Source organism: Scyliorhinus canicula, chromosome 16 (genome assembly GCF_902713615.1).
Source record: "Scyliorhinus canicula chromosome 16, sScyCan1.1, whole genome shotgun sequence".
Classification (NCBI taxonomy): domain Eukaryota; kingdom Metazoa; phylum Chordata; class Chondrichthyes; order Carcharhiniformes; family Scyliorhinidae; genus Scyliorhinus; species Scyliorhinus canicula.
In genome coordinates, this window is record NC_052161.1 from 28509154 (window position 1) to 28536587 (window position 27434).

The window sequence follows — 27434 nt, forward strand, 5'->3', positions numbered from 1 at the left end:
GGATGGCTAAGCGGTCTGTGCGGAACACGCATTTCTCCTTGTTGTACGTGAGATTAAGGAGAGATGCGGTTTGGAGGAATTTATAAAGGTTGGCATCATGGTCCTGCTGGTCATGGCTGCAGATGGTGACATTGTCGAGGTACGGGAAGGTGGCCTGCAATTCGTACCGGTCAACCATTCGGTCCATTTCTCGCTGAAAGACCGAGACCCCATTCGTGACGCCGAAGGGAACCCTCAGAAATTGGTACAGACGACCGTCCGCCTCAAAGGCAGTGTAGGGACGGTCCGATTTACGGATGGGGAGCTGGTGGTAGGCGGATTTCAGGTCAATAGTAGAGAAGACCCGGTACTGTGCAATCTGATTGACCATATCAGAAATGCGGGGGAGGGGGTACGCGTCGAGCTGCGTGTACCGGTTGATGGTCTGGCTGTAGTCCACGACCATCCTGTGCTTCTCCCCGGTCTTAACCACTACCACCTGGGCTCTCCAAGGGCTGTTGCTGGCCTCGATGATACCCTCCCGAAGCAGCCGCTGGACTTCGGACCTGATGAAGGCCTTGTCCTGGGTGCTGTACCGTCTGCTCCTGGTGGCGACGGGCTTGCAATCCACAGTCAGATTGGCAAAGAGGGAGGGGGCTCAACCTTGAGGGTCGCGAGGCCGCAAATGGTGAGGGGAGGTAGGGGTCCACCGAATTTGAGGGTGAGGCTCTGGAGATTGCACTGGAAATCCAGGCCTAGTAGGAGTGAAGTGCAGAGGTCGGGGAGAATGTACAGACGGAAACGGTCGAATTCCACACCCTGTACAGTGAGTTTAACCAGGCAGAAACCCCGGATCGGGACAGAGTGGGAACCGGAGGCAAGGGAGATCTGCCGGTCGGCGGGATGGATCGCAAGGGAATAGCGCCTTACCGTGTCCGGGTGGACGAAGCTCTCGGTGCTCCCGGAGTCGATGAGGCAGGAGGTCACATGGCCGTTGACCAGCACCGATGTGGAAGAGGGTGCCAGGTTGCGAGGACGGGACTGGTCGAGCGTAACGGAGGCGAGCAGTAGTTGGTCGGCGGTTGAGTCAGATGAGTCCGACAAGGAGCGGTAGCGACCCGTGTCCCGTGATGGCGGCCCCTGGAGACGAGATGGCGGCATCCGCAGTACCTGTGGGTAAAATGGCGGCGTCCATGGAGCGCACGTTATGGGGTCGGAACAAAATGGCGGCGCCCATGGAACGCACATGGCTGTGGTGGATGAAGATGGCGGCGCCCATGGGGCGCACGTGGCGGGGCGGCAAAAGATGGCGGCGCCCACTGATTGCACGTGGGGTCGGGGGAAGCGGACGGCGGGGCCCATTGAGGGAGCGGCTGAGGCGTGGGGACTGGCGGCGCGATAGCGGCGACCATCCGGGACTGACACACCGCTGCAAAGTGGCCTTTCTTTCCACAAGCTTTGCAGGTCGCTGTGCGGGCCGGGCAGCGTTGGCGAGGGTGCTTCTGTTGGCCGCAGAAGTAACAGTGGGGACCCCCAGGGGGTGCGGTGCGGCGGGCAGCGCAGGCATAGTGCGTGGGGGCGGCTGCTGGGGGGGGCCGTTTGCGGGGTCCACGAGGGGTGGGACGGATGGGCCTGGGGAGCCGTTTGCGGGGTCCACGAGGGGTAGGACGGGTGGGCCGAGTGGCTAGCGGAGTAAGTGTGCGCACTACGTGAGGCGGCCGTCATGGAGAGCGCCAGGGCCTTTGCGGCCGCGAGGTCGGGGGCGACCCCTTCCAGCAGTCGTTGCCGGATGGGGTCCGATGCAATGCCTGTAACGAAGGCATCGCGCATGAGTAAATCCGAATGTTCCGCGGCTGTGAGGGTCCGGCAGTCGCAGTCTCGTACCAGAGGTATAAGGGCCCTCCAGAAGTCCTCAATCGACTCACCCGGCTGCTGGACGCGAGTAGAAAGTTGATGCCTCGCAAACAGGGTGTTCGTCGATGGTGCATAATTCTCCTTGAGCAGTTCCATAGCTGCGGTGTAGTCGGTCACATCTCGAATGAGCGGAAAGACGCTGGAGCTAAGTCTGGAGTACAGGAGTTGCTTTTTCTGAGCCTCCGTCGGGGGAGGGTGTGCTGAAGAGATGTAGGCCTCGAAGACTGCGAGCCAGTGATCAAAGTCTTTTCTGGCGTGAGGCGAATGTGGATCCAGCTGCAGACGGTCAGGCATGACTCTGATGTCCATGGTGACTGGGAAATCGTACAGCAATAAATTGTGGCGCTAACAATTATACTCGAAGCCGAGAGACTAGTACAATAGAGGCTTTATTGCTGTATGATGTTGTCCCTCCATCCGCAACTGTAGACTGAGGGTCTGAGCAGCTCTCATACATATTTATACACAAGCTCCCTGTGGGCGGAGCTAGCCGGCAGGGGCTGACCGGAGGAACCTGTATTACAGGTACAGGCATACATCCCCCTACTGCAGTACACATAGCTACAGTGGTTATCTCACCACAACAGGAGTGAGGGACTTTAGTTACGATGAGGGGTTAGAAAAGTTTGGATATCGCTGCCTGGAACCGAGATGATTAAGCGGTGACCTTTTCAAAGTGGTTGATGGGGTAACGAGAGGAAAACGATTCCCTCTGACGAGTGGGTTCAACAGCCAGAGATATTGGATGCAATATCACAGACAAAAGATTGAGGGTGGAGATGAGGACAATTTGTTCTCACTCAGGAACAAAACTCTTATTAGGAGGCGGAAGCTAAATCCATAAATAATTTTAAAAGGGAGTTTTACTTGAGGATGTGGAACTCACAGGATTACAAACATAAAAGCAGGAATAGGGGATTAAGCCCAGCTGTTCCTTTTATAGCAAGCTCAGGCACATTGGGCTGAATAGTCTCCTGTCTGTAGGTTTCTTTGATTTCTAACTTGTTAATTTTGGCTTCAAATTCAGGCCTTGCCTCAGAATTTCTCAGATTCGCTGGTCACAATTAAACAAAATGGTTGTGATTAACTTTCGCAGGGCAAAGGGAGGAGGAAAGACGGCATTGAAGCTAATGATTTTTAAAATTTTGACATAGGGAATGATATTTTTACACAACAGTCCACTGAAGTCTCATGGGAATTTGCAACCGAAGACTTGTCTGGTCGACAGTCGGATGCAAGTAAAGATATCAGGATTTGGCCTATGGGAGTTTCGATATGGAACCAAGAGGAAAGTAATTGTTTCAGAAGAGGCGAACTATGAAGGTACATTCAATCACTGTTAAACAATGGTTAAGAGAAAGCTCGCCTTGAGGAATTTGCTATCCATTTTCCACATTTATTCAATTTATCTCCTTACAGAGCTGTACTGGACTGCTCCGGAACTGTTGCGTCTCAAGGAGTACCCATTGAATGGAACACAGAAAGGAGATGTGTATAGTTTTGCTATTCTTATAAGGGAATTGCTGTACCATGGGGACATGGGGCCATTCCATGATTTTCAGATGAACCCCAAAGGTAAAACAGTGATTTATATCGATTGTTATATTTCCCCTTCCTTCGGCCTCTTTCTCCTCCACTTCTTGCTGCGTCTCCCCTGCCTCAGCCTGTCACTGTATAGCTCGTTGCTGTGGTGAGGTTTTGCACCGTATATGTTGACAGATGTTCTGCCAAGTACCGCCAGACTCCTCCAGAGTGCTCTAAGCAATAGAAACGTTGTTTAAGCACTCTAGTCGTCTGCTCAACTGCAATTCATGTGGCTGCGTAACTTTAATTATATGTGCACAGCAGCTTCCCCAGGCTGGTCATGGTGGTTCAAATGCAAATGGTGCAGAAAACTTGTGCTGAATGAAGGCATTGTGACTGCTGCCAAGACATGGGCCATTGACCTGTATGATACATAGGACTTGGAAACAGGAGTAGGCCATTCAGCCCTTTGAGCCTGCCCTACTATTCCATAAGATCATGGCTGATCTGGTGTGGCCTCAGCTCCACTTTCCTGGTTACCCCCTCAAAACTCTTGGCTCTCTTGTCGGTCAAAAATCTAACTCGGCCTTAAATAAATTCAATGACCCAGCCTCCATGCTGGACAAGATAATTTCACAGACTAACCAACCTCTCAGAGGAAAAAAAACATTCTAAACATCTCTCCCTTAAAAGGGAAACCCCTACTGTGTCCCCCAACTCTAGTCTCCCCGACAAGAGGAAACAGCTTCTCTGCATTCGGCCCTATCACATCCACTCGATATCTTCTGTGTTTCAACATGACCATTCTTCATTTTTCTAAACCCCAGTGACTCGGAGCTCAACCTGTTTAACCATTCTTCTTGAAATAAGCCCTTCATCCCAGCGCTGAGTCAAGTGAACATTCTCTGAGCTGTTTCTACACAATTATATATGTTTTTCCACATAAGGAGACTAAAACTGTACACGGTGTTCTAGACGTGATCTCACCAAGGCCCTGAACAGCTGCAGGAAAACTTTGCTATTTTTATTTGCCACTTCCCTTGCAACCAGCAACAATATTCCGTTTACCTTCCAAATCACTTGCACCTCCTTTTTTTAATTTTTCCAATTAAGGGGCAATTTAGCGTGGCCAATCTACCTAACCTGTACATCATTCGGGATGCAGGGGTGAGACCCACGCGGACACAGGGAGAATCTGCAAACTCTACACGGACAGTGAACCGGGGCTGGGAACAAACCTGGGTCCTCAGCACTGTGAAGCAGCAGTGCTAACCGCTGCGTCACCGTGCCACCCTTGTTGTACATCCTTACTAACTTGTGATCCCTGTAGCAGAACACCCAGATAAGAACATAAGAACATAAGAACTAGGAGCAGGAGTAGACCATCTGGCCCCTCGAGCCTGCTCCGCCATTCATTGAGATCATGGCTGATCTTTTGTGGACTCAGCTCCACTTTCCGGCCTGAACACCATAACCCTTAATCCCTTTTTTCTTCAAAAAACTATCTATCTTTACCTTAAAAACATTTAATGAAGGAGCCTCAACTGCTTCACTGGGCAAGGAATTCCATAGGTTCACAACCCTTTGAGTGAAGAAGTTCCTCCTAAACTCAGTCCTAAATCTGCTTCCCCTTATTTTGAGGCTATGCCCCCTAGTTCTGCTTTCACCCGCCAGTGGAAACAACCTGCCCGCATCTATCATATCTATTCCCTTCATAATTTTAAATGTTTCGATAAGATCCCCCCTCATCCTTCTAAATTCCAACGAGTACAGTCCCAGTCTACTCAACCTCTCCTCGTAATCCAATCCCTTCAGCTCTGGGATTAATCTTGTGAATCTCCTCTGCACACCCTCCAGTGCCAGTACGTCCTTTCTCAAGTAAGGAGACCAAAACTGAACACAATGCTCCAGGTGTGGCCTCACTAACAACTTATACAATTGCAGCATAACCTCCCTAGTCTTAAACTCCATCCCTCAACAAATGAATGACAAAATTCCATTTGCCTTCTTAACCACCTGTTGCACCTGTAAACCAACTTTCTGTGACTCATGCACTAGCACACCCAGGTCCCTCTGCACAGCAGCATGCTTTAATATTTTATTGTTTAAATAATAATCCCGTTTGCTGTTATTCCTACCAAAATGGATAACCTCACATTTGTCAACATTGTATTCCATTTGCCAGACCCTAGCCCATTCACTTAACCTATCCAAATCCCTCTGCAGACTTCCAGTATCCTCTGCACTTTTCACTTTACCACTCATCTTAGTGTCATCTGCAAACTTGGACACATTGCCCTTGGTCCCCAACTCCAAATCATCTATGTCGATTGTGAACAATTGTGGGTCCAACACGGATCCCTGAGGAACACCACTATCTACTGATTGCCAACCCGAGAAGCACCCATTAATCCCCACTCTTTGCTTTCTATTAATTAACCAATCCTCTATCCATGCTACTACTTTACCCTTAATGCCATGCATCTTTATCTTTTGCAGCAGCCTTTTGTGTGGCACCTTGTCAAAAGCTTTCTGGAAATCCAGATATACCACATCTATTGGCTCCCCGTTATCCACTGCACTGGTAATGTCCTCAAAAAATTCCACTAAATTAGTTAGGCACGACCTGCCCTTTATGAACCCATACCGCGTCTGCCCAATGGGACAATTTCTATCCAGATGCCTCGCTATTTCTTCCTTGATAGATTCCAGCATCTTCCCTACTACCGACGTTAAGCTCATTGGCCTATAATTTCCTGCTCTCTGCCTACCTCCTTTTTTAAACAGTGGTGTCATGTTTGCTAATTTCCAATCCACCGGGACCACCCCAGAGTCTAGTGAATTTTGGAAAATCATCACTAGTGCATCTGCAATTTCCCTAGCCATCTCTTTTAGCACTCTGGGATGCATTCCATCAGGGCCAGGAGACTTGTCTACCTTTAGCCCCATTAGCTTGCCCATCACTACCTCCTTAGTGATAACAATCCTCTCAAGGTCATCACCTGTCATAACCTCATTTCTATCAGTCACTGGTATGTTATTCGTGTCTTCCACTGTGAAGACCGACACAAAAAACCTGTTCAGTTCCTCAGCCATTTCCTCATCTCCCATTATTAAAACTCCCTTCTCATCCTCTAAAGGACCAATATTTACCTTAGCCACTCTTTTTTGCTTTATATATTTGTAAAAACTTTTGCTGTCTGCTTTTATATTCTGAGCAAGTTTACTCTCATACTCTTATCTTACTCTTCTTTATAGCTTTTTTAGTAGTTTTCTGTTGCCCCTTAAATATTTCCTAGTCCTCTAGTCTTCCGCCAATCTTTGCCACTTTGTATGCTCTTTCCTTCAATTTGATACTCTCCCTTATTTCTTTAGATATCCACGGTCGATTTTCCCTCTTTCTACCGTCTTTCCTTTTTGTGGGTATAAACCTCTGCTGAGCACTGTGAAAAATCGCTTGGAAGGTTCTCCACTGTTCCACCATAAAGTCTTTGCTCCCAGTCTACCTTAGCTAGTTCTCCTCTCATCCCATTGTAATCTCCTTTGTTTAAACACAAAACACTAGTATTTGATTTTACCTTCTCACCCTCCATCTGTATTTTACCATCACCATCACCGAGTTTTGTACTTCCCCTCCATTCAAATAGTATACTGCTTTTCTATTCTTCATGCCAAAATGGATCAGTTCATATTTCCCCATATTTTATCCCATCTGCCTTATTTTTGCACTCTCATTTAACCCATCTATATCCTTTTGGAGTCTCTTTACCGCCTCTTGACAACTTATTTTCCTACCTATCTTAGAAAATGTCATTTTCCGTCCCATCATCCATTTGGGCAGCACGGTAGCATAGTGGTTAGCACAGTTGCTTCACAGCCCCAGGGTCCCAGGTTCGATTCCCGGCTAGGTCACTGTCTGTGCGGAGTCTGCACGTTCTCCCCGCGTCTGCGTGGGTTTCCTCCGGGTGCTCCGGTTTTCTCCCACAGTCCAAAGATGTGCGGATTAGGTGGATTGTCCATGCTAAATTGCCCTTAGTGTCCAAAAAAATGTTAAGTGAGGGTTACGGGGATAGGGTCGATACGTGGGCGTCAGTAGGGTGCTCTTTGTAAGGGCCGGTGCAGACTTGATGGGCCGAATGGCTTCCACCTGCACTGTAAATTCTACGATCCAAATCTTTGAAATAGATGATAAATAACTGAGAGCTCAGTGCTGGTCCATGTGGCACTCTACCTAGTTACAGGTTGCCAACCTGAAAAAGACTAAATTATCCCTAATCTCTGCTTCCTAGTAGCTAAGCAACCCTTAATCTGTGCAAATATGTTACCCAATATTCCATTTGCTCTTAACTTGTGCAGTTGGTTTTGATGTTGCACCAAACTCCCCCTGTATTATCAAATGCCTTTTGGAAATCCCAGGAGACCACTTCTACAGGGTCCCCTTTATCCATCTTATCCATCACTCTCTGTAGACCTTTGGTCATTTTAAACAGCTCTAAGAATCACCAACCACTTTACAAACGGAGCAAGTGCTCATAAAGATCAATCAGCAACTAACCTGAAAACGGTTGATGATCCCGGTTAATAGAGCTGGGGATTGAGGTGCCTTCCTGCTGGTGAACACATGTACAGCTGGGCGTGTTGAAGCGATGCCATTGGTTGAATTCCAAATTGGCCGCACTGATGTAAAATCAGCGTTACGCACTGGTTAACAACCTGATTAGACAACACTTCATTCTCCCAGTGGACACTCCTTGAGAATGTGTTAATAATCTTATCAAAATCATGCCGGGTGCAACTCATACCAGAGGTCTGAGCAGAAGCTGTTAATGTCATTTTGGGCTTGAAACAGCTCCCACAACAGTGAAAAAACCACAGGCACTATAGTTTTAAAAAAAAATATTTTTATTCTCTTCCTTTTTCACATTTTCTCCCACATTTACACCCACCAATGATAAACAATAATCAGTAACGTATATGTCAATCCCCATATCATTAACACCGATCCCATCCTCCCACCAAACCCCAAACATTAGCCCGCGTGTTCACATAAACAAATGACAAAAAAGAATCACCCATAGTCACCATTAACACACACAGTCCCCCTCCCCCCAACCCTCCCAACCAGCCCCCTTCAACTAATGTTCGATGTTATCCAGTTCTTGAAAGTGTATAATGAATAATGCCCATGAATTGTAGAACCCCTCCGTCATTCCCTCAATTCAAACTTAACCTTCTCACGGGTCAGGTATTCCAACAGGTCCCCCCCGCCACGCCAGGGCACAGGGTGGAGAGGCTGCTCTCCATCCCATCAGGATCCACCATCGGGCGATCAATGAGGCGAAGGCTACGATATCTGCCTCCGCACCCGTTTCCAATGCCGACTGGTCCGTCACCGCGAATATGGCCTCCCGGGGGCCTGGGTCCAGTTTCATGTGCACCACTTTAGAGATTTCCCTAAGGACCTAAAAATCCTCCAGCTTTGGACAGGACAAAAACATATGAACGTGATCCCCCCCCCCCCCCCCCCCCCCCCCCCCCACCACCACCACCACCACACAGGCACTATAGTGTTGAAGTTTATGGCCACCCCATTTGGTTTAGGGCACAGAAACCATTGGAGTCCATGGATTTCATTCTGAGGCCCCTACCCTTCACATCAATATCGAGGGGATTACTTATTGAAAATAACCAGTGAATATAACGCTGTGCATGCCATGGCTAATCATGTATTGTTAAAATTCGTTTATGGGATGTTGCCGTCACTTTATTACCCATCCCTGTTTGCCCTACAGAAGGTGGCAGCGAGCTGCCTTCTTGACCCGCTGCAGTCTCTGAGGTGGCGGTGCACCCACAGCGCTGTTAGGGTTCCATCTCATGGACAAACAAGTAGAGGTTATCAAGAAGGCCAGAGCTGGAATGTCATGGGAAATTCTGGATACCCAGCAGCTTCTCATTTCCTTTTCAGGGAGCTGGTCACTGTCAGATGTTGAGGGGGAGGGGGGTGGAGATTTGTTTTGAATTTTGTCTTGGTTGTTTATCTTTGTGGGTGTGAAGGGATGCGGGTGGTTGAGTCTTGAATTGTAGTTGTTGTGTAATACGGATTTTATGGAGTTCTTTTAAAAAAATCACCTTAATAAAATGTTTTGTTTTAAAGGAAAGGGACAGAGAAGCGCAGGGACAAAGCTGTACAATGTCGGGTATAAAGTGAGGCAGTTATTCTGAGGCTGTGGCTAAGATAAATTTGGGGACTGTGGGGGGAGGGAAATTCTGATATGAACTTTTCTGCGGGAGATTAAATGGAATGGATAGAGCCCATTGTAGAGTGTTTATGTATGCTGTGTCAATTAATGGGCTTGAAGACAAATAGCACTTTCTCATTCTCATTTTCTTATGCTGTTATGTCCCAGACCGTTTACAGACGTCGCAATATCATGATGCCCCAAAGGAACACAAGAGAACAGTGAAGGCAGGTGAGGGGGCGTAGGGTGGGGAACTGTACATAGCAGCAATTGGTAAGTAATGTGGAAGCAGTCAAGGTTTCTTCCTTCCATCCTTAGAGAAGGTAAACATGGTGTTGAGAGGGCTGACTGGGGCGGGTTTGGTGAGCAGGGTGGGTTTGGTGAGCAGTGTGGCTTTGGTGACCAGGGTGGGTTTGGTGAGCAGGGTGGGTTTGGTGAGCAGGGTGGGTTTGGTGAGCAGGGTGGCTTTGGTGACCAGGGTGGGTTTGGTGAGCAGGGTGGAGTTTGGTGAGCAGGGGGAGTTTGGTGAGCAGGGTGGGTTTGGTGAGCAGGGTGGGTTTGGTGAGCAGGGTGGGTTTGGTGAGCAGGGTGGGTTTGGTGAGCAGGGTGGGTTTGGTGAGCAGGGTGGGTTTGGTGAGCAGGGTGGGTTTGGTTAGCAGGGGGGGTTTGGTGAGCAGAGGGAGTTTGGTGAGCAGGGTGGGTTTGGTGAGCAGAGTGGGTTTGGTGAGCAGGGTGTGTTTGGTTAGCAGGGTGGGTTAGGAGAGTAGGGTGGGTTTGGTGAGCAGGGTGGGTTTGGTGAGCAGGGGGAGTTTGGTGAGCAGGGTGGGTTTGGTGAGCAGGGTGGGTCTGGTGAACAGGCTGGGCTGGTGAGCAGGGTGTCTTTCGTCAGCAGGGTGGGTTTGGTGAGCACTGTGGGTTTGGTGAGCAGGGTGGATTTGGTGAGCAGTGTGGGTTTGGTGAGCAGGGTGGGTTTGGTGAGCAGGGTGGAGTTTGGTTAGCAGGGTGGGTTTGGTGAGCAGTGTGGATTTGGTGAGCAGGGTGGGTTTGGTGAGCAGTGTGGATTTGGTGAGCAGGGCGGGTTTGGTGAGCAGGGTGTGTTTGGTTAGCAGGGTGGGTTTGGTGAGCAGGGTGTGTTTGGTTAGCAGGGTGGGTTTGGTGAGCAGGGTGGGTTTGGTGAGCAGGGTGTGTTTGGTTAGCAGGGGGGGTTTGGTGAGCAGTGTGGATTTGGTGAGCAGGGGAGTTTGGTGAGCAGGGTGGGTTTGGTGAGCAGTGTGGCTTTAGTAAGCAGTGTGGGTTTGGTGAGCAGTGTGGGTTTGGTGAGCAGGGTGGGTTTGGTGAGCAGGGTAGATTTGGTGAGCAGGGTGGGTTTGGTGAGCAGGGTGGGTTTGGTGAGCAGTGTGGATTTGGTGAGCAGGGCGGGTTTGGTTAGCAGGGTGGGTTTGGTGAGCAGGGTGTGTTTGGTTAGCAGGGTGGGTTTGGTGAGCAGGGTGCGTTTGGTGAGCAGGGTGGGTTTGGTGAGCAGGGTCGGTTTGGTGAGCAGTGTGGCTTTGGTGAGCAGTGTGGGTTTGGTGAGCAGGGTGGGTTTCGTGAGCAGGGGGAGTGTGGTGAGCAGTGTGGGTTTGGTGAGCAGGGTGGGTTTGGTGAGCAGGGGGAGTTAGGTGAGCAGAGTGGGTTTGGTGAGCAGTGTGGGTTTGGTGAGCAGGGTGGGTTTATTAGCTAACTGGTAGAATCTAGTTTCTATAACTCAATTTCAGTTCACCATATATTCCAAGGTGCAGCTAAAGCAAACATGTGCAGCTTTGGAACTAAAACCATACCCGGGAGCTTGGTGAGTGGGTGCGTTTAGTCAGTAGGTATTTGTTGGGCAGGGGGAGTTTGGTGAGTAGGGTGGGTTTGGTGAGCAGGGTTGGTTTGGTGAGCAGGGTGGGTTTGGTGAGCAGGGGGCGTTTGATGAGCAGGGTGGGTTTGGTGAGCGGGGGAGTTTGGTGAGCAGTGTCGGTTTAGTGAGCAGTGTCGGTTTAGTCAGCAGGGTGGGTTTGGTGAGCAGTGTGGATTTGGTGAGCAGGGCGGGTTTGGTGAGCAGGGTGTGTTTGGTTAGCAGGGTGGGTTTGGTGAGCAGGGTGTGTTTGGTTAGCAGGGTGGGTTTGGTGAGCAGGGTGGGTTTGGTGAGCAGGGTGTGTTTGGTTAGCAGGGGGGGTTTGGTGAGCAGTGTGGATTTGGTGAGCAGGGGAGTTTGGTGAGCAGGGTGGGTTTGGTGAGCAGTGTGGCTTTAGTGAGCAGTGTGGGTTTGGTGAGCAGTGTGGGTTTGGTGAGCAGGGTGGGTTTGGTGAGCAGGGTGGGTTTGGTGAGCAGGGTGTGTTTGGTTAGCAGGGTGGGTTTGGAGAGTAGGGTGGGTTTGGTGAGCAGGGTGGGTTTGGTGAGCAGGGGGAGTTTGGTGAGCAGGGTGGGTTTGGTGAGCAGGGTGGGTCTGGTGAGCAGGCTGGGCTGGTGAGCAGGGTGTGTTTCGTCAGCAGGGTGGGTTTGGTGAGCACGGTGGGTTTGGTGAGCAGGGTGGATTTGGTGAGCAGTGTGGGTTTGGTGAGCAGGGTGTGTTTGGTTAGCAGGGTGGGTTTGGTGAGCAGTGTGGATTTGGTGAGCAGGGCGGGTTTGGTGAGCAGGGTGTGTTTGGTTAGCAGGGTGGGTTTGGTGAGCAGGGTGTGTTTGGTTAGCAGGGTGGGTTTGGTGAGCAGGGTGGGTTTGGTGAGCAGGGTGTGTTTGGTTAGCAGGGGGGTTTGGTGAGCAGTGTGGATTTGGTGAGCAGGGGAGTTTGGTGAGCAGGGTGGGTTTGGTGAGCAGTGTGGCTTTAGTGAGCAGTGTGGGTTTGGTGAGCAGTGTGGGTTTGGTGAGCAGGGTGGGTTTGGTGAGCAGGGTAGATTTGGTGAGCAGGGTGGGTTTGGTGAGCACGGTGGGTTTGGTGAGCAGGGTGGGTTTGGTGAGCAGGGTGGATTTGGTGAGCAGTGTGGGTTTGGTGAGCAGGGTGTGTTTGGTTAGCAGGGTGGGTTTGGTGAGCAGTGTGGATTTGGTGAGCAGGGCGGGTTTGGTTAGCAGGGTGGGTTTGGTGAGCAGGGTGTGTTTGGTTAGCAGGGTGGGTTTGGTGAGCAGTGTGGATTTGGTGAGCAGGGCGGGTTTGGTTAGCAGGGTGGGTTTGGTGAGCAGGGTGTGTTTGGTTAGCAGGGTGGGTTTGGTGAGCAGGGTGGGTTTGGTGAGCAGGGTGGGTTTGGTGAGCAGGGTGGGTTTGGTGAGCAGGGTGAGTTTGGTGAGCAGGGTGAGTTTGGTGAGCAGGGTGGGTTTGGTGAGCAGGGTGGGTTTGGTGAGCAGGGTGAGTTTGGTGAGCAGGGTGGGTTTGGTGAGCAGTGTGGCTTTGGTGAGCAGTGTGGGTTTGGTGAGCAGGGTGTGTTTGGTTAGCAGGGGGGGTTTGGTGAGCAGTGTGGATTTGGTGAGCAGGGGAGTTTGGTGAGCAGGGTGGGTTTGGTGAGCAGTGTGGCTTTAGTGAGCAGTGTGGGTTTGGTGAGCAGTGTGGGTTTGGTGAGCAGGCTGGGCTGGTGAGCAGGGTGTGTTTCGTCAGCAGGGTGGGTTTGGTGAGCACGGTGGGTTTGGTGAGCAGGGTGGATTTGGTGAGCAGTGTGGGTTTGGTGAGCAGGGTGTGTTTGGTTAGCAGGGTGGGTTTGGTGAGCAGTGTGGATTTGGTGAGCAGGGCGGGTTTGGTGAGCAGGGTGTGTTTGGTTAGCAGGGTGGGTTTGGTGAGCAGGGTGTGTTTGGTTAGCAGGGTGGGTTTGGTGAGCAGGGTGGGTTTGGTGAGCAGGGTGTGTTTGGTTAGCAGGGGGGTTTGGTGAGCAGTGTGGATTTGGTGAGCAGGGGAGTTTGGTGAGCAGGGTGGGTTTGGTGAGCAGTGTGGCTTTAGTGAGCAGTGTGGGTTTGGTGAGCAGTGTGGGTTTTGTGAGCAGGGTGGGTTTGGTGAGCAGGGTAGATTTGGTGAGCAGGGTGGGTTTGGTGAGCACGGTGGGTTTGGTGAGCAGGGTGGGTTTGGTGAGCAGGGTGGATTTGGTGAGCAGTGTGGGTTTGGTGAGCAGGGTGTGTTTGGTTAGCAGGGTGGGTTTGGTGAGCAGTGTGGATTTGGTGAGCAGGGCGGGTTTGGTGAGCAGGGTGGGTTTGGTGAGCAGGGTGTGTTTGGTTAGCAGGGTGGGTTTGGTGAGCAGTGTGGATTTGGTGAGCAGGGCGGGTTTGGTTAGCAGGGTGGGTTTGGTGAGCAGGGTGTGTTTGGTTAGCAGGGTGGGTTTGGTGAGCAGGGTGGGTTTGGTGAGCAGGGTGGGTTTGGTGAGCAGGGTGGGTTTGGTGAGCAGGGTGGGTTTGGTGAGCAGGGTGAGTTTGGTGAGCAGGGTGGGTTTGGTGAGCAGGGTGGGTTTGGTGAGCAGGGTGAGTTTGGTGAGCAGGGTGGGTTTGGTGAGCAGTGTGGCTTTGGTGAGCAGTGTGGGTTTGGTGAGCAGGGTGGGTTTCGTGAGCAGGGGGAGTTTGGTGAGCAGTGTGGGTTTGGTGAGCAGGGTGGATTTGGTGAGCAGGGGGAGTTAGGTGAGCAGAGTGGGTTTGGTGAGCAGTGTGGGTTTGGTGAGCAGGGTGGGTTTATTAGCTAACTGGTAGAATCTAGTTTCTATAACTCCATTTCAGTTCACCATATATTCCAAGGTGCAGCTAAAGTAAACATGTGCAGCTTTGGAACTAAAACCATACCCGGGAGCTTGGTGAGTGGGTGCGTTTAGTCAGTAGGTATTTGTTGGGCAGGGGAAGTTTGGTGAGTAGGGTGGGTTTGGTGAGCAGGGTTGGTTTGGTGAGCAGGGTGGGTTTGGTGAGCAGGGGGCGTTTGGTGAGCAGGGTGGGTTTGGTGAGCAGGGTGTGTTTGGTTAGCAGGGGGGTTTGGTGAGCAGTGTGGATTTGGTGAGCAGGGGAGTTTGGTGAGCAGGGTGGGTTTGGTGAGCAGTGTGGCTTTAGTGAGCAGTGTGGGTTTGGTGAGCAGTGTGGGTTTGGTGAGCAGGGTGGGTTTGGTGAGCAGGGTAGATTTGGTGAGCAGGGTGGGTTTGGTGAGCAGGGTGGGTTTGGTGAGCAGGGTGGGTTTGGTGAGCAGGGTGGATTTGGTGAGCAGTGTGGGTTTGGTGAGCAGGGTGTGTTTGGTTAGCAGGGTGGGTTTGGTGAGCAGTGTGGATTTGGTGAGCAGGGCGGGTTTGGTTAGCAGGGTGGGTTTGGTGAGCAGGGTGTGTTTGGTTAGCAGGGTGGGTTTGGTGAGCAGTGTGGATTTGGTGAGCAGGGCGGGTTTGGTTAGCAGGGTGGGTTTGGTGAGCAGGGTGGGTTTGGTTAGCAGGGTGGGTTTGGTGAGCAGGGTGGGTTTGGTGAGCAGGGTGGGTTTGGTGAGCAGGGTGGGTTTGGTGAGCAGGGTGGGTTTGGTGAGCAGGGTGGGTTTGGTGAGCAGGGTGGGTTTGGTGAGCAGGGTGGGTTTGGTGAGCAGGGTGAGTTTGGTGAGCAGGGTGGGTTTGGTGAGCAGTGTGGCTTTGGTGAGCAGTGTGGGTTTGGTGAGCAGGGTGGGTTTCGTGAGCAGGGGGAGTTTGGTGAGCAGTGTGGGTTTGGTGAGCAGGGTGTGTTTGGTTAGCAGGGGGGGTTTGGTGAGCAGTGTGGATTTGGTGAACAGGGGAGTTTGGTGAGCAGGGTGGGTTTGGTGAGCAGTGTGGCTTTAGTGAGCAGTGTGGGTTTGGTGAGCAGTGTGGGTTTGGTGAGCAGGCTGGGCTGGTGAGCAGGGTGTGTTTCGTCAGCAGGGTGGGTTTGGTGAGCACGGTGGGTTTGGTGAGCAGGGTGGATTTGGTGAGCAGTGTGGGTTTGGTGAGCAGGGTGTGTTTGGTTAGCAGGGTGGGTTTGGTGAGCAGTGTGGATTTGGTGAGCAGGGTGGGTTTGGTGAGCAGGGTGTGTTTGGTTAGCAGGGTGGGTTTGGTGAGCAGGGTGTGTTTGGTTAGCAGGGTGGGTTTGGTGAGCAGGGTGGGTTTGGTGAGCAGGGTGTGTTTGGTTAGCAGGGGGGTTTGGTGAGCAGTGTGGATTTGGTGAGCAGGGGAGTTTGGTGAGCAGGGTGGGTTTGGTGAGCAGTGTGGCTTTAGTGAGCAGTGTGGGTTTGGTGAGCAGTGTGGGTTTGGTGAGCAGGGTGGGTTTGGTGAGCAGGGTGGATTTGGTGAGCAGGGTGGGTTTGGTGAGCAGGGTGGGTTTGGTGAGCAGGGTGGGTTTGGTGAGCAGGGTGGATTTGGTGAGCAGTGTGGGTTTGGTGAGCAGGGTGTGTTTGGTTAGCAGGGTGGGTTTGGTGAGCAGTGTGGATTTGGTGAGCAGGGCGGGTTTGGTTAGCAGGGTGGGTTTGGTGAGCAGGGTGTGTTTGGTTAGCAGGGTGGGTTTGGTGAGCAGTGTGGATTTGGTGAGCAGGGCGGGTTTGGTTAGCAGGGTGGGTTTGGTGAGCAGGGTGTGTTTGGTTAGCAGGGTGGGTTTGGTGAGCAGGGTGGGTTTGGTGAGCAGGGTGGGTTTGGTGAGCAGGGTGGGTTTGGTGAGCAGGGTGGGTTTGGTGAGCAGGGTGGGTTTGGTGAGCAGGGTGGGTTTGGTGAGCAGGGTGGGTTTGGTGAGCAGGGTGAGTTTGGTGAGCAGGGTGGGTTTGGTGAGCAGTGTGGCTTTGGTGAGCAGTGTGGGTTTGGTGAGCAGGGTGGGTTTCGTGAGCAGGGGGAGTTTGGTGAGCAGTGTGGGTTTGGTGAGCAGGGTGGGTTTGGTGAGCAGGGGGAGTTAGGTGAGCAGAGTGGGTTTGGTGAGCAGTGTGGGTTTGGTGAGCAGGGTGGGTTTATTAGCTAACTGGTAGAATCTAGTTTCTATAACTCCATTTCAGTTCACCATATATTCCAAGGTGCAGCTAAAGTAAACATGTGCAGCTTTGGAACTAAAACCATACCCGGGAGCTTGGTGAGTGGGTGCGTTTAGTCAGTAGGTATTTGTTGGGCAGGGGAAGTTTGGTGAGTAGGGTGGGTTTGGTGAGCAGGGTTGGTTTGGTGAGCAGGGTGGGTTTGGTGAGCAGGGGGCGTTTGATGAGCAGGGTGGGTTTGGTGAGCAGGGGGAGTTTGGTGAGCAGTGTCGGTTTAGTGAGCAGTGTCGGTTTAGTCAGCAGGGTGGGTTTGGTGAGCAGGGTGGGTTTGGTGAGCAGTGTGGATTTGGTGAGCAGGGCGGGTTTGGTGAGCAGGGTGTGTTTGGTTAGCAGGGTGGGTTTGGTGAGCAGGGTGTGTTTGGTTAGCAGGGTGGGTTTGGTGAGCAGGGTGTGTTTGGTTAGCAGGGTGGGTTTGGTGAGCAGGGTGGGTTTGGTGAGCAGGGTGTGTTTGGTTAGCAGGGGGGGTTTGGTGAGCAGGGGGGGTTTGGTTAGCAGGGGGGGTTTGGTGAGCAGGGTGGGTTTGGTGAGCAGGGTGTGTTTGGTTAGCAGGGGGGGTTTGGTGAGCAGTGTGGATTTGGTGAGCAGGGGAGTTTGGTGAGCAGGGTGGGTTTGGTGAGCAGTGTGGCTTTAGTGAGCAGTGTGGGTTTGGTGAGCAGTGTGGGTTTGGTGAGCAGGGTGGGTTTGGTGAGCAGGGTAGATTTGGTGAGCAGGGTGGGTTTGGTGAGCACGGTGGGTTTGGTGAGCAGGGTGGGTTTGGTGAGCAGGGTGGGTTTGGTGAGCAGTGTGGGTTTGGTGAGCAGGGTGTGTTTGGTTAGCAGGGTGGGTTTGGTGAGCAGTGTGGATTTGGTGAGCAGGGCGGGTTTGGTTAGCAGGGTGGGTTTGGTGAGCAGGGTGTGTTTGGTTAGCAGGGTGGGTTTGGTGAGCAGGGTGGGTTTGGTGAGCAGGGTGGGTTTGGTGAGCAGGGTGGGTTTGGTGAGCAGTGTGGCTTTGGTGAGCAGTGTGGGTTTGGTGAGCAGGGTGGGTTTGGTGAGCAGGGGGAGTTTGGTGAGCAGTGTGGGTTTGGTGAGCAGGGTGAGTTTGGTGAGCAGGGGGAGTTAGGTGAGCAGAGTGGGTTTGGTGAGCAGTGTGGGTTTGGTGAGCAGGGTGGGTTTATTAGCTAACTGGTAGAATCTAGTTTCTATAACTCCATTTCAGTTCACCATATATTCCAAGGTGCAGCTAAAGCAAACATGTGCAGCTTTGGAACTAAAACCATACCCGGGAGCTTGGTGAGTGGGTGCGTTTAGTCAGTAGGTATTTGTTGGGCAGGGGGAGTTTGGTGAGTAGGGTGGGTTTGGTGAGCAGGGTTGGTTTGGTGAGCAGGGTGGGTTTGGTGAGCAGGGTGGGTTTGGTGAGCAGGCTGGGTTTGGTGAGCAGGGTGGGTTTGGTGAGCAGGGTGGGTTTGGTGAGCAGGGGGGGTTACGTGAGCAGGGTGGGTTTGGTGAGCAGGGTTGGTTTGGTGAGCAGGGTGGGTTTGGTGAGCAGGGGGCGTTTGATGAGCAGGGTGGGTTTGGTGAGCAGGGGGAGTTAGGTGAGCAGAGTGGGTTTGGTGAGCAGTGTGGGTTTGGTGAGCAGGGTGGGTTTATTAGCTAACTGGTAGAATCTAGTTTCTATAACTCCATTTCAGTTCACCATATATTCCAAGGTGCAGCTAAAGTAAACATGTGCAGCTTTGGAACTAAAACCATACCCGGGAGCTTGGTGAGTGGGTGCGTTTAGTCAGTAGGTATTTGTTGGGCAGGGGAAGTTTGGTGAGTAGGGTGGGTTTGGTGAGCAGGGTTGGTTTGGTGAGCAGGGTGGGTTTGGTGAGCAGGGGGCGTTTGATGAGCAGGGTGGGTTTGGTGAGCAGGGGGAGTTTGGTGAGCAGTGTCGGTTTAGTGAGCAGTGTCGGTTTAGTCAGCAGGGTGGGTTTGGTGAGCAGGGTGGGTTTGGTGAGCAGTGTGGATTTGGTGAGCAGGGCGGGTTTGGTGAGCAGGGTGTGTTTGGTTAGCAGGGTGGGTTTGGTGAGCAGGGTGTGTTTGGTTAGCAGGGTGGGTTTGGTGAGCAGGGTGTGTTTGGTTAGCAGGGTGGGTTTGGTGAGCAGGGTGGGTTTGGTGAGCAGGGTGTGTTTGGTTAGCAGGGGGGGTTTGGTGAGCAGGGGGAGTTTGGTTAGCAGGGGGGGTTTGGTGAGCAGGGTGGGTTTGGTGAGCAGGGTGTGTTTGGTTAGCAGGGGGGGTTTGGTGAGCAGTGTGGATTTGGTGAGCAGGGGAGTTTGGTGAGCAGGGTGGGTTTGGTGAGCAGTGTGGCTTTAGTGAGCAGTGTGGGTTTGGTGAGCAATGTGGGTTTGGTGAGCAGGGTGGGTTTGGTGAGCAGGGTAGATTTGGTGAGCAGGGTGGGTTTGGTGAGCACGGTGGGTTTGGTGAGCAGGGTGGGTTTGGTGAGCAGGGTGGATTTGGTGAGCAGTGTGGGTTTGGTGAGCAGGGTGTGTTTGGTTAGCAGGGTGGGTTTGGTGAGCAGTGTGGATTTGGTGAGCAGGGCGGGTTTGGTTAGCAGGGTGGGTTTGGTGAGCAGGGTGTGTTTGGTTAGCAGGGTGGGTTTGGTGAGCAGGGTGGGTTTGGTGAGCAGGGTGGGTTTGGTGAGCAGGGTGGGTTTGGTGAGCAGTGTGGCTTTGGTGAGCAGTGTGGGTTTGGTGAGCAGGGTGGGTTTGGTGAGCAGGGGGAGTTTGGTGAGCAGTGTGGGTTTGGTGAGCAGGGTGAGTTTGGTGAGCAGGGGGAGTTAGGTGAGCAGAGTGGGTTTGGTGAGCAGTGTGGGTTTGGTGAGCAGGGTGGGTTTATTAGCTAACTGGTAGAATCTAGTTTCTATAACTCCATTTCAGTTCACCATATATTCCAAGGTGCAGCTAAAGCAAACATGTGCAGCTTTGGAACTAAAACCATACCCGGGAGCTTGGTGAGTGGGTGCGTTTAGTCAGTAGGTATTTGTTGGGCAGGGGGAGTTTGGTGAGTAGGGTGGGTTTGGTGAGCAGGGTTGGTTTGGTGAGCAGGGTGGGTTTGGTGAGCAGGGTGGGTTTGGTGAGCAGGGTGGGTTTGGTGAGCAGGGTGGGTTTGGTGAGCAGGGTGGGTTTGGTGAGCAGGGGGGGTTACGTGAGCAGGGTGGGTTTGGTGAGCAGGGTTGGTTTGGTGAGCAGGGTGGGTTTGGTGAGCAGGGGGCGTTTGATGAGCAGGGTGGGTTTGGTGAGCAGGGGGAGTTTGGTGAGCAGTGTCGGTTTAGTGAGCAGTGTCGGTTTAGTCAGCAGGGTGGGTTTGGTGAGCAGGGTGGGTTTGTTGAGCAGGGTGGGTTTGGTGAGCAGGGTGGGTTTGGTGAGCAGGGTGGGTTTGGTGAGCAGGGTGGGTTTGGTGAGCAGGCTGGGTTTGGTGAGCAGGGGGAGTTTGGTGAGCAGGGGGGGTTTGGTGAGCAGGGTGGGTTTGGTGAGCAGGGGGGGTTACGTGAGCAGGGTGGGTTTGGTGAGCAGGGTGGGTTTGGTGAGCAGTGTGGGTTTGGTGAGCAGTGTGAGTTTGGTGAGCAGTGTGGGTTTGGTGAGCAGGGTGGGTTTGGTGAGCAGGGTGTGTTTGGTTAGCAGGGTGGGTTTGGTGAGCAGTGTGGATTTGGTGAGCAGGGCGGGTTTGGTTAGCAGGGTGGGTTTGGTGAGCAGGGTGTGTTTGGTTAGCAGGGTGGGTTTGGTGAGCAGGGGGAGTTTGGTGAGCAGGGGGGGTTTGGTGAGCAGGGTGGGTTTGGTGAGCAGGGGGGGTTACGTGAGCAGGGTGGGTTTGGTGAGCAGGGTGGGTTTGGTGAGCAGGGTGGGTTTGGTGAGCAGTTTGGTTTGGTGAGCAGTGTGAGTTTGGTGAGCAGGGTGGGTTTGGTGAGCAGTGTGAGTTTGGTGAGCAGGGTGGGTTTGGTGAGCAGGGTGGGTTTGGTGAGCAGTGTGGGTTTGGTGAGCAGGGTGGGTTTGTTGAGCAGGGTGGGTTTGGTGAGCCCGGTGGGTTTGGTGAGCAGGGTGGGTTTGGTGAGCAGGGGGGGGTTTGGTGAGCAGGGTGGGTTTGGTGAGCAGGGTGGGTTTGGTGAGCAGTGTGGGTTTGGTGAGCAGTGTGGGTTTGGAGAGCAGTGTGGGTTTGGTGAGCAGGGTGGGTTTGGGTAGCTGGGTGGGTTTGGTGAGCAGGGTGTGTTTGGTGAGCAGGGTGGGTTTGGTGAGCAGGGTGGGTTTGGTGAGCAGAGTGGTTTTAGTGAGCAGGGTGTGTTTGGTGAGCAGTGTGGGTTTGGAGAGCAGTGTGGGTTTGGTGAGCAGTGTGGGTTTGGTGAGCAGTGTGGGTTTGGTGAGCAGTGTGGGTTTGGTGAGCAGTGTGGGTTTGGTGAGCAGGGTTGGCCGGTGGGCAGGGTGGGTTTGGTGAGCAGGGTGGGTTTGGTGAGCAGGGTTGGCCGGTGGGCAGGGTGGGTTTGGTGAGCAGGCTGGGCTGGTGAGCAGGGTGGGTTTGGTGAGCAGGGTGGGTTTGGTGAGCAGGGTGGGTTTGGTGAGCAGGCTGGGCTGGTGAGCAGGCTGGGCTGGTGAGCAGTGTGGGTTTGGTGAGCAGTGTGGGTTTGGTGAGCAGTGTGTGTTTGGTGAGCAGGGTTGGCCGGTGGGCAGGGTGGGTTTGGTGAGCAGGGTTGGCCGGTGGGCAGGGTGGGTTTGGTGAGCAGGGTGGGTTTGGTGAGCAGGCTGGGCTGGTGAGCAGGGTGGGTTTGGTACGCAGGAGATGAGGTATTCCTTTCCTTTTTTCTACATTTTTCTTCTTGTGGAAATTGATTCTTACTCTACTACAAGGAAAGGAGCTAGCTTTTTGGTGAGTATCTGGTAAATGGTTAAGGGCTGTTGTATTCCCAAGGTTTAAAATAGTTTCTGAACAGGTGGTAAAGTTAATAAAAATGGAAAATAATTAACTTCTTTAAATTCACTTTAGTGGGTGTGGTCCTCTTTGCCTAGGCCAGAATTCATTGCTCATTATTAATTGCCCTTGAAAAGGTGGTAGGCAGCTGCCTTCTTGAATCGCTGCAGTCCATATGGTGTAGGTACACCCACTGTGCTGTTGGGGAAAGAGGTCCATGATTTTGAACCAGTGGCAGTGAAAGAATGCTGATACGTTTCCAAGTCAGGATGGTGGATAGCTTGGAGGGCAGCTTCCAGGCGATGCCATTGCCATGTCTTTGCTGTTGTTGTCCTTCTAGATAGTTGACAAACTGACAGAAATTCACTCTCTTCATTCTTGAAAGGGCCGAGAAGGGGAAGATTCAAAGCTGTACAATGTAGAATATAAAGTGAAGCAGACATTCCAAAGCTATGGCTAAGATAACTTTGGTGGGTGAGAAGAGAGGGAGACTTCTAATCTGAACATTTCTACAGGTGATTAAATGGATTGGATAGAGCCCATGATCTGAGTGTTTATATGGTAATTCTGAAGCTATGGCTAAGATAATTTGGATTGTGTTTATATGGTAAGGTTAGATTCCCTGGTGTTGGAGATGGTCATTGCCTGGCACTTGTTTGGTATGAATGTTATTTGCCACCTGTCAGCCCAAGCCTGGGGATTGTTGAGGACTTGTTGCATTTGGGCATTGACTTCTTCAATATGTGAGGAGTTGCGAATGGGGCTGAACAGTAATCATCATCAAACATCCTCACTTTTGACCTTATGTTGGAAGGAAAGTCAATGATGAAGCAGCTTAAGATGGTTGGGCCTAGGACACTACCCTGAGGAACTGCTGCCGTGATGACCTGGAACTGAGATGATTGACCTCCAATCACCACGACCATCTTTCTTTGTGTTAGGTTAGACTCCAACCAGCGGCAAATTTTCCCTCTGATTCCCAGTTTTGCTAGGGCTCCTTGATGCCACACTCCATTAAGTACTTCCTGGATATCAAGAAGTGTCACTCTCACCTCTGGAATTCAGCTATTTCATTGTAGCATGCCCGCATTCTGAAAGCTGCTCACGGCCGTCATTTTTAAAGCCGTTTGCAGCCGGCATTTTTAAAAGCCGGCTGCAGCGGCCGTTGCGCGTGAATTCCAGCGATCGGGAATGCAGCAATGGATGGCTCCGCGACCCTGCCGACACCCATCCGCAGCTTGCGACCCCAACTCTGAAAATGACTGATCGAAGGAGTGTTACTGCTTCGTGAATCACAGCGTCCAGGTAAGTTTCCCCTTCCCTCTTGTGCCGCCTTGTCCAGCTCACCAACTCTGAGCTGAAATTCCTCAAGCACCCAATACTTGCTGCAGGTGTGTTCACTAGGAACCACAATGGGGTCCACCAGTTCCCACATCATGCAGGTACAACACAGCGCCTGGCCCTGCATCTCTATTTTATTTAGTTTGAATTTGTCTTCTTTTAAAATTCCAACTGCTTTTTTAGTTTTATTAATGTGCAAAATATCTCTCCTTTGCACCTTTAATCTAAAAGCAATTTAGAATAGTTAATGCAAATTGGCAGTTACTTATCAGCCGATGAACTTACCATTTTCCCATGATGTCTGTCCTGGATTGTGTTACAAACTCAGTCCTCTGGCCCAGTAGAGGTGTCCCTCACAGGGCCGGCTGTCTCCACTCCCGGAAGGTAAGTGAAGGCCCCGAGCCATGTGCTGTATTTATCCTCTGCCTGAGTAGAGGTGTTCCTTGCAGGTCCACCTGAAGGTAAGGAAGAATAAAAAGAAACGTATTATCTAAACGGTGAGACATTACAAGAGCTCTGAGTTGTAAAGGGATCTAAGGGTCCTAATACACTAATCACGAAAGGCTGGTATGCAGGTACAGAAAATAATTAGGAAGGGTAATAGAATGTCATCATTTATTGCAAGGGAATTGAATTTAAAAGTCGGAAGGTGAAGTTTCAGTTGTACAGGGCATTAGTGAGACCACATTTGGATTACTGTGTACAATATTGGGTTCCTTGTTTCAGAAAAGGTGTAAGTGTGTTTTGAGTTCAGAGAAGGTTTATAAACCTAATACCAGGAATGGACGGTGAATGTGATTCACACTATATATAGTTGCCAATATCACTCCATATATATATGTTCGTTATGTACCCGTTGTAAGATCAATGCTGTATATAGTTGCCAATATATCTCTGTGTATATATGTTCACTATCCACCATGGTAAGTGCAGTTGCACTATCCGACCACCAGGGGGAGTCGCTCTGGGAGTACGCGAGAGTTTGTACTGGGCTCCTCCCTTGGCTCCGCCCAGGACTCCTCCCCCTGGGACCGATGTATAAAGATCAGTGCCTTAGAGCCAGCCTGCCAGTTCATCTGAAGTTCAACGACGAATAGGCTGGCTCTGTTGTAAGTGTATTGAAGCCTTTGTTCAGATCCAACTATACGTGTTCGCTGAATTAATGGTTCCATCACAGGGCATTAGTGAGACCACATTTGGATTACTGTGTACAATATTGGCTTCCTTGTTTCAGAAAAGGTGTAAGTGTGTTTGGCGTTCAGAGAAGGTTTACAAAGCTAATACCAGGAATGGACGGGTTGTTTTATGAGGAAAGGTTGCACGGTTTAGACTTGTATCCACTGGAGTTTGGAACAGTAAGAGGTGACTTGATTGAAACATAACATCCTGAGTGGTCTCGACAGAGTGGAGGTGGAGGGGATGTTTCCACTGTGGGAGAATCTCGAATGAGGGGCCAATGTTTTAAAATAAGGTGTTGTCCATTTAGGAAGAGATTAGGAGCTCTTTTTTTCTCAAAGGGTCGTAAATCTTTGGAATTATCTTCCCCAAAAACAGAGTCTTTGAATCTTTTTAAGGCAGAACTCGATAGATTATTGATAAGCAAGGGGCGACAGGTGATCTCATTAAATGGAGGAGCAGGGCTGAAGGGCCCAGTGGCCTACCCCTGTTCCTAATTCCTACGTTTGTAACTGGAAGCTGTGTTGAGTGGATGCAAACCAGCAGTCCTGTGTTGTTTAGTGAAGAGAAAGAAAATATAAATTCACCAGCGTACCACAAAATAAATTGCAAGATTGTTCAATAAAATTTCTTTAAAACATCTGGGGCGAGATTTTCCAATCCCGCGGCAGAGTGTCCACGCCATCGCGTTTACCGACAGTGTGAATGGGCCTCTCTCAGGATTAATTGTGGCCCTTACAGCGGGCCAGCACGGTGCTGGAATGGTTCGCACCGCTCCAGCTGCCGATCCCGGCGCGAATTGTGCGCCGCGGGATCCGTGCATGCACAGTTGCGCCGACGCCAATGAGGACATGCAAAGTTGCACCGGTGCCAACGCGTGCATGCACAGTGGCGTCCTTCAACGCGCCGGCCCCGACGCAACAAGGCGCAGGACTACAGAGGCCAGCGTGTAGGAAAGGAGTCCCCCAGCCACAGAGGCCGGCCCGCCGATCGGTGGGCGCCGATCGAGGGCCAGGCCACGTCGGAGGCCTCCCCGGGGTCGGTGTCGGGGCGTCGTCGCTAGTTCGCGGGGATTCTCCGGCCCGGCCCAGGGCTGGGAGAATCCCACCCCTGATCAGAGTCGCTATCCAACAGAGAGCAGCAGGGCAATGGTTCAGCTTGTGTCTGTGTGTCCACATAATGCTGACCTGGGGGGCGGGAAGTAAAAATATAAAGTTGACATTACTTTTTTGCATCCTCTAGTCTAGTGGAGAATGGGGTGCCTAGGCTGGGGAACAACTGCTTTCAGGTTTTGAACAGAAAATGTAGAAATTTAAGAATTACGACAGCCAGATTAATACTTTCTAATGTAATTTTTTGGGGAATGAAATAGGTAAGAGTGGAAAAGACAAGCACAGGTTTGAAATATTTACAGTACTGATGTGTTTTGCTGCAGAACTGTCTATAAAGGTAAATATAGAGTCCATAGAATCCCTACAGTTCACAAGGAGGCCCTACGACCCATCAAGTCTGCACCAACCCTCTGAGAGAGCACGCTACCTCGGACCACAACCCCTGCCCTACTCCCAGGATCCAACCTAACCTGCGCATCTTTGGACACTCCGGGACAATTTAGCAAGTCAATCAACCTAACCTGCGCATCTTTTGACTGCGTGAGGAAGCCCATGCTGACACGGGGAGAACGTACAAACGCCATACACAATCACCCAAGGCCGGAATCAAACCCTTGACCCCTGGCTCTGTGAGGCAACAGTGCTAACCACTGTGTCACTACTCAGGAATGTCAGATGGGATTTTCTGCGCAACCCGTCACGTTTTACATGGAGGCAGCCCGCCATTGACCGGCAGCGCAATATTCTGGTCCTGCCATTGGCAACAGGATTTCCCATTCAATGAATTCCTCGCCGGTAGGAAGCCCACGGCGGTTGTGTACCAGAAGATGCTGCCACCATGAATGGTGCAAATATCCAGCCTCAACTCTGCAGGGCTTCCTGAATGGCCTTGAATGATTTGGTCTGTCATTTATGTTCAATTAATTAAATCAGATGTGTAATTTGTACTCAGGTACTAAGATATTTTTCCAATTTATTTGTAATTCATGTTTTGACAATCTAACTCATCAAAATATGATCTACAACAATCTAATTAACTAATAATCCTCCTCTGAACTGCTTCCAACATCACCACATCCTTCCTCAAACAAGGAAACAAAAACTAGGCACGATACTCAAGGTGCGGTCTCACAAACACCCTATACAATCTATTTTTACACTCCAGTCCTTTTGCAATAAACGCTAACATTCTATTTGCCTTTTTAATTACACTCTGTACCTGCATACTGACATTCTGTGATTCATGAACAAAGACACCCAGATCCCTCTGCCCAGACATATTTTGAATCTATCTGTTTTCCATTCAGATAATAATTTGCCTTTCTATTTTTTCAGCAAAAATGGAGAACCTGACATTTATCCACATTAAACTCCATCTGCCAAATTTTGGCCCAGTCTCCTCACCTATCTATGTCCTTCTGTAAAATCTTTATCTCCTCTTCACTGCCGGCTTTTCCACCTATTTTAGTATCATCCACAAATTTTTCTATGTTACACCCTGTCCCTGCTTGCAGATCATTAACTCTAGTACTCAGGGTAGCACAGTGGCGCAGTGGGTTAGCCCTGCTGCCTCATGGCGCTGAGGTCCCAGGTTCGATCCTGGCTCTGTGTGGAGTTTGCACATTCTCCCCGTGTTTGCGTGAGTTTTGCCCCCACATCTCAAAGATTTGCATGGTAGGTGGATTGGCTGCACTAAATTGCCCCTTAATTAGAAAAAATGAATTGGGTACTCTAAATTTATTTTTTTTAAATAAACTCTAGTAGTCTACCCCAATCCCCTCCATTCTCACCTTCTGGATCAGTCTCTCATGCAGCACATGGTGGGTAAAGGAAGTTGAGATAAAGATTATTAAATAGTGTTACAGGCTCGAGGGGCTGAATGGCCTATTTCTGTTCCTATGTTCCTTCCTGCTAGAGAAGATTAGAAATGTCGTAATTCGTGCTCAGAATAACTCGAGGAATTTGTCAATTAAATATATTTTGGTATTTAAAAAGCTATCTGGAGTCGCTACAATATTTTTTAATTACACATTTTATTTTATATAGAAATTATCAATAGAATCATAAACCCGGAGACATTACTGAGACCTACGCTGTCAGCTGAGAAGTGCAATGACCAGATCATCACTCTGCTGCAAGCCTGCTGGGATGAATGTGCAGATAGGAGACCAAACTTTAATTCAATCAAACAAACATTGCGAAGGGCAAGTCCAGAAGGGTGAGTTTGAAAAGTCTGACACTGATTAGGCTTTTCGCTTTTCTTAGGAATTAA

At 51.0% G+C, this 27434-nt stretch overlaps 1 protein-coding gene across 1 annotated transcript in view; it reads left to right on the top strand.

The window, feature by feature from the left end:
* Positions 1-27434, top strand: part of gucy2g (guanylate cyclase 2g) — a 116640-nt gene that overhangs the window by 59880 nt on the left and 29326 nt on the right. Inside the window, exons 15-17 of the mRNA XM_038773202.1 lie at positions 3048-3216; positions 3313-3468; positions 27209-27380. Of these exons, the coding sequence (XP_038629130.1) occupies positions 3048-3216; positions 3313-3468; positions 27209-27380 (497 nt within the window). The remainder of the gene's footprint in view (positions 1-3047; positions 3217-3312; positions 3469-27208; positions 27381-27434) is intronic.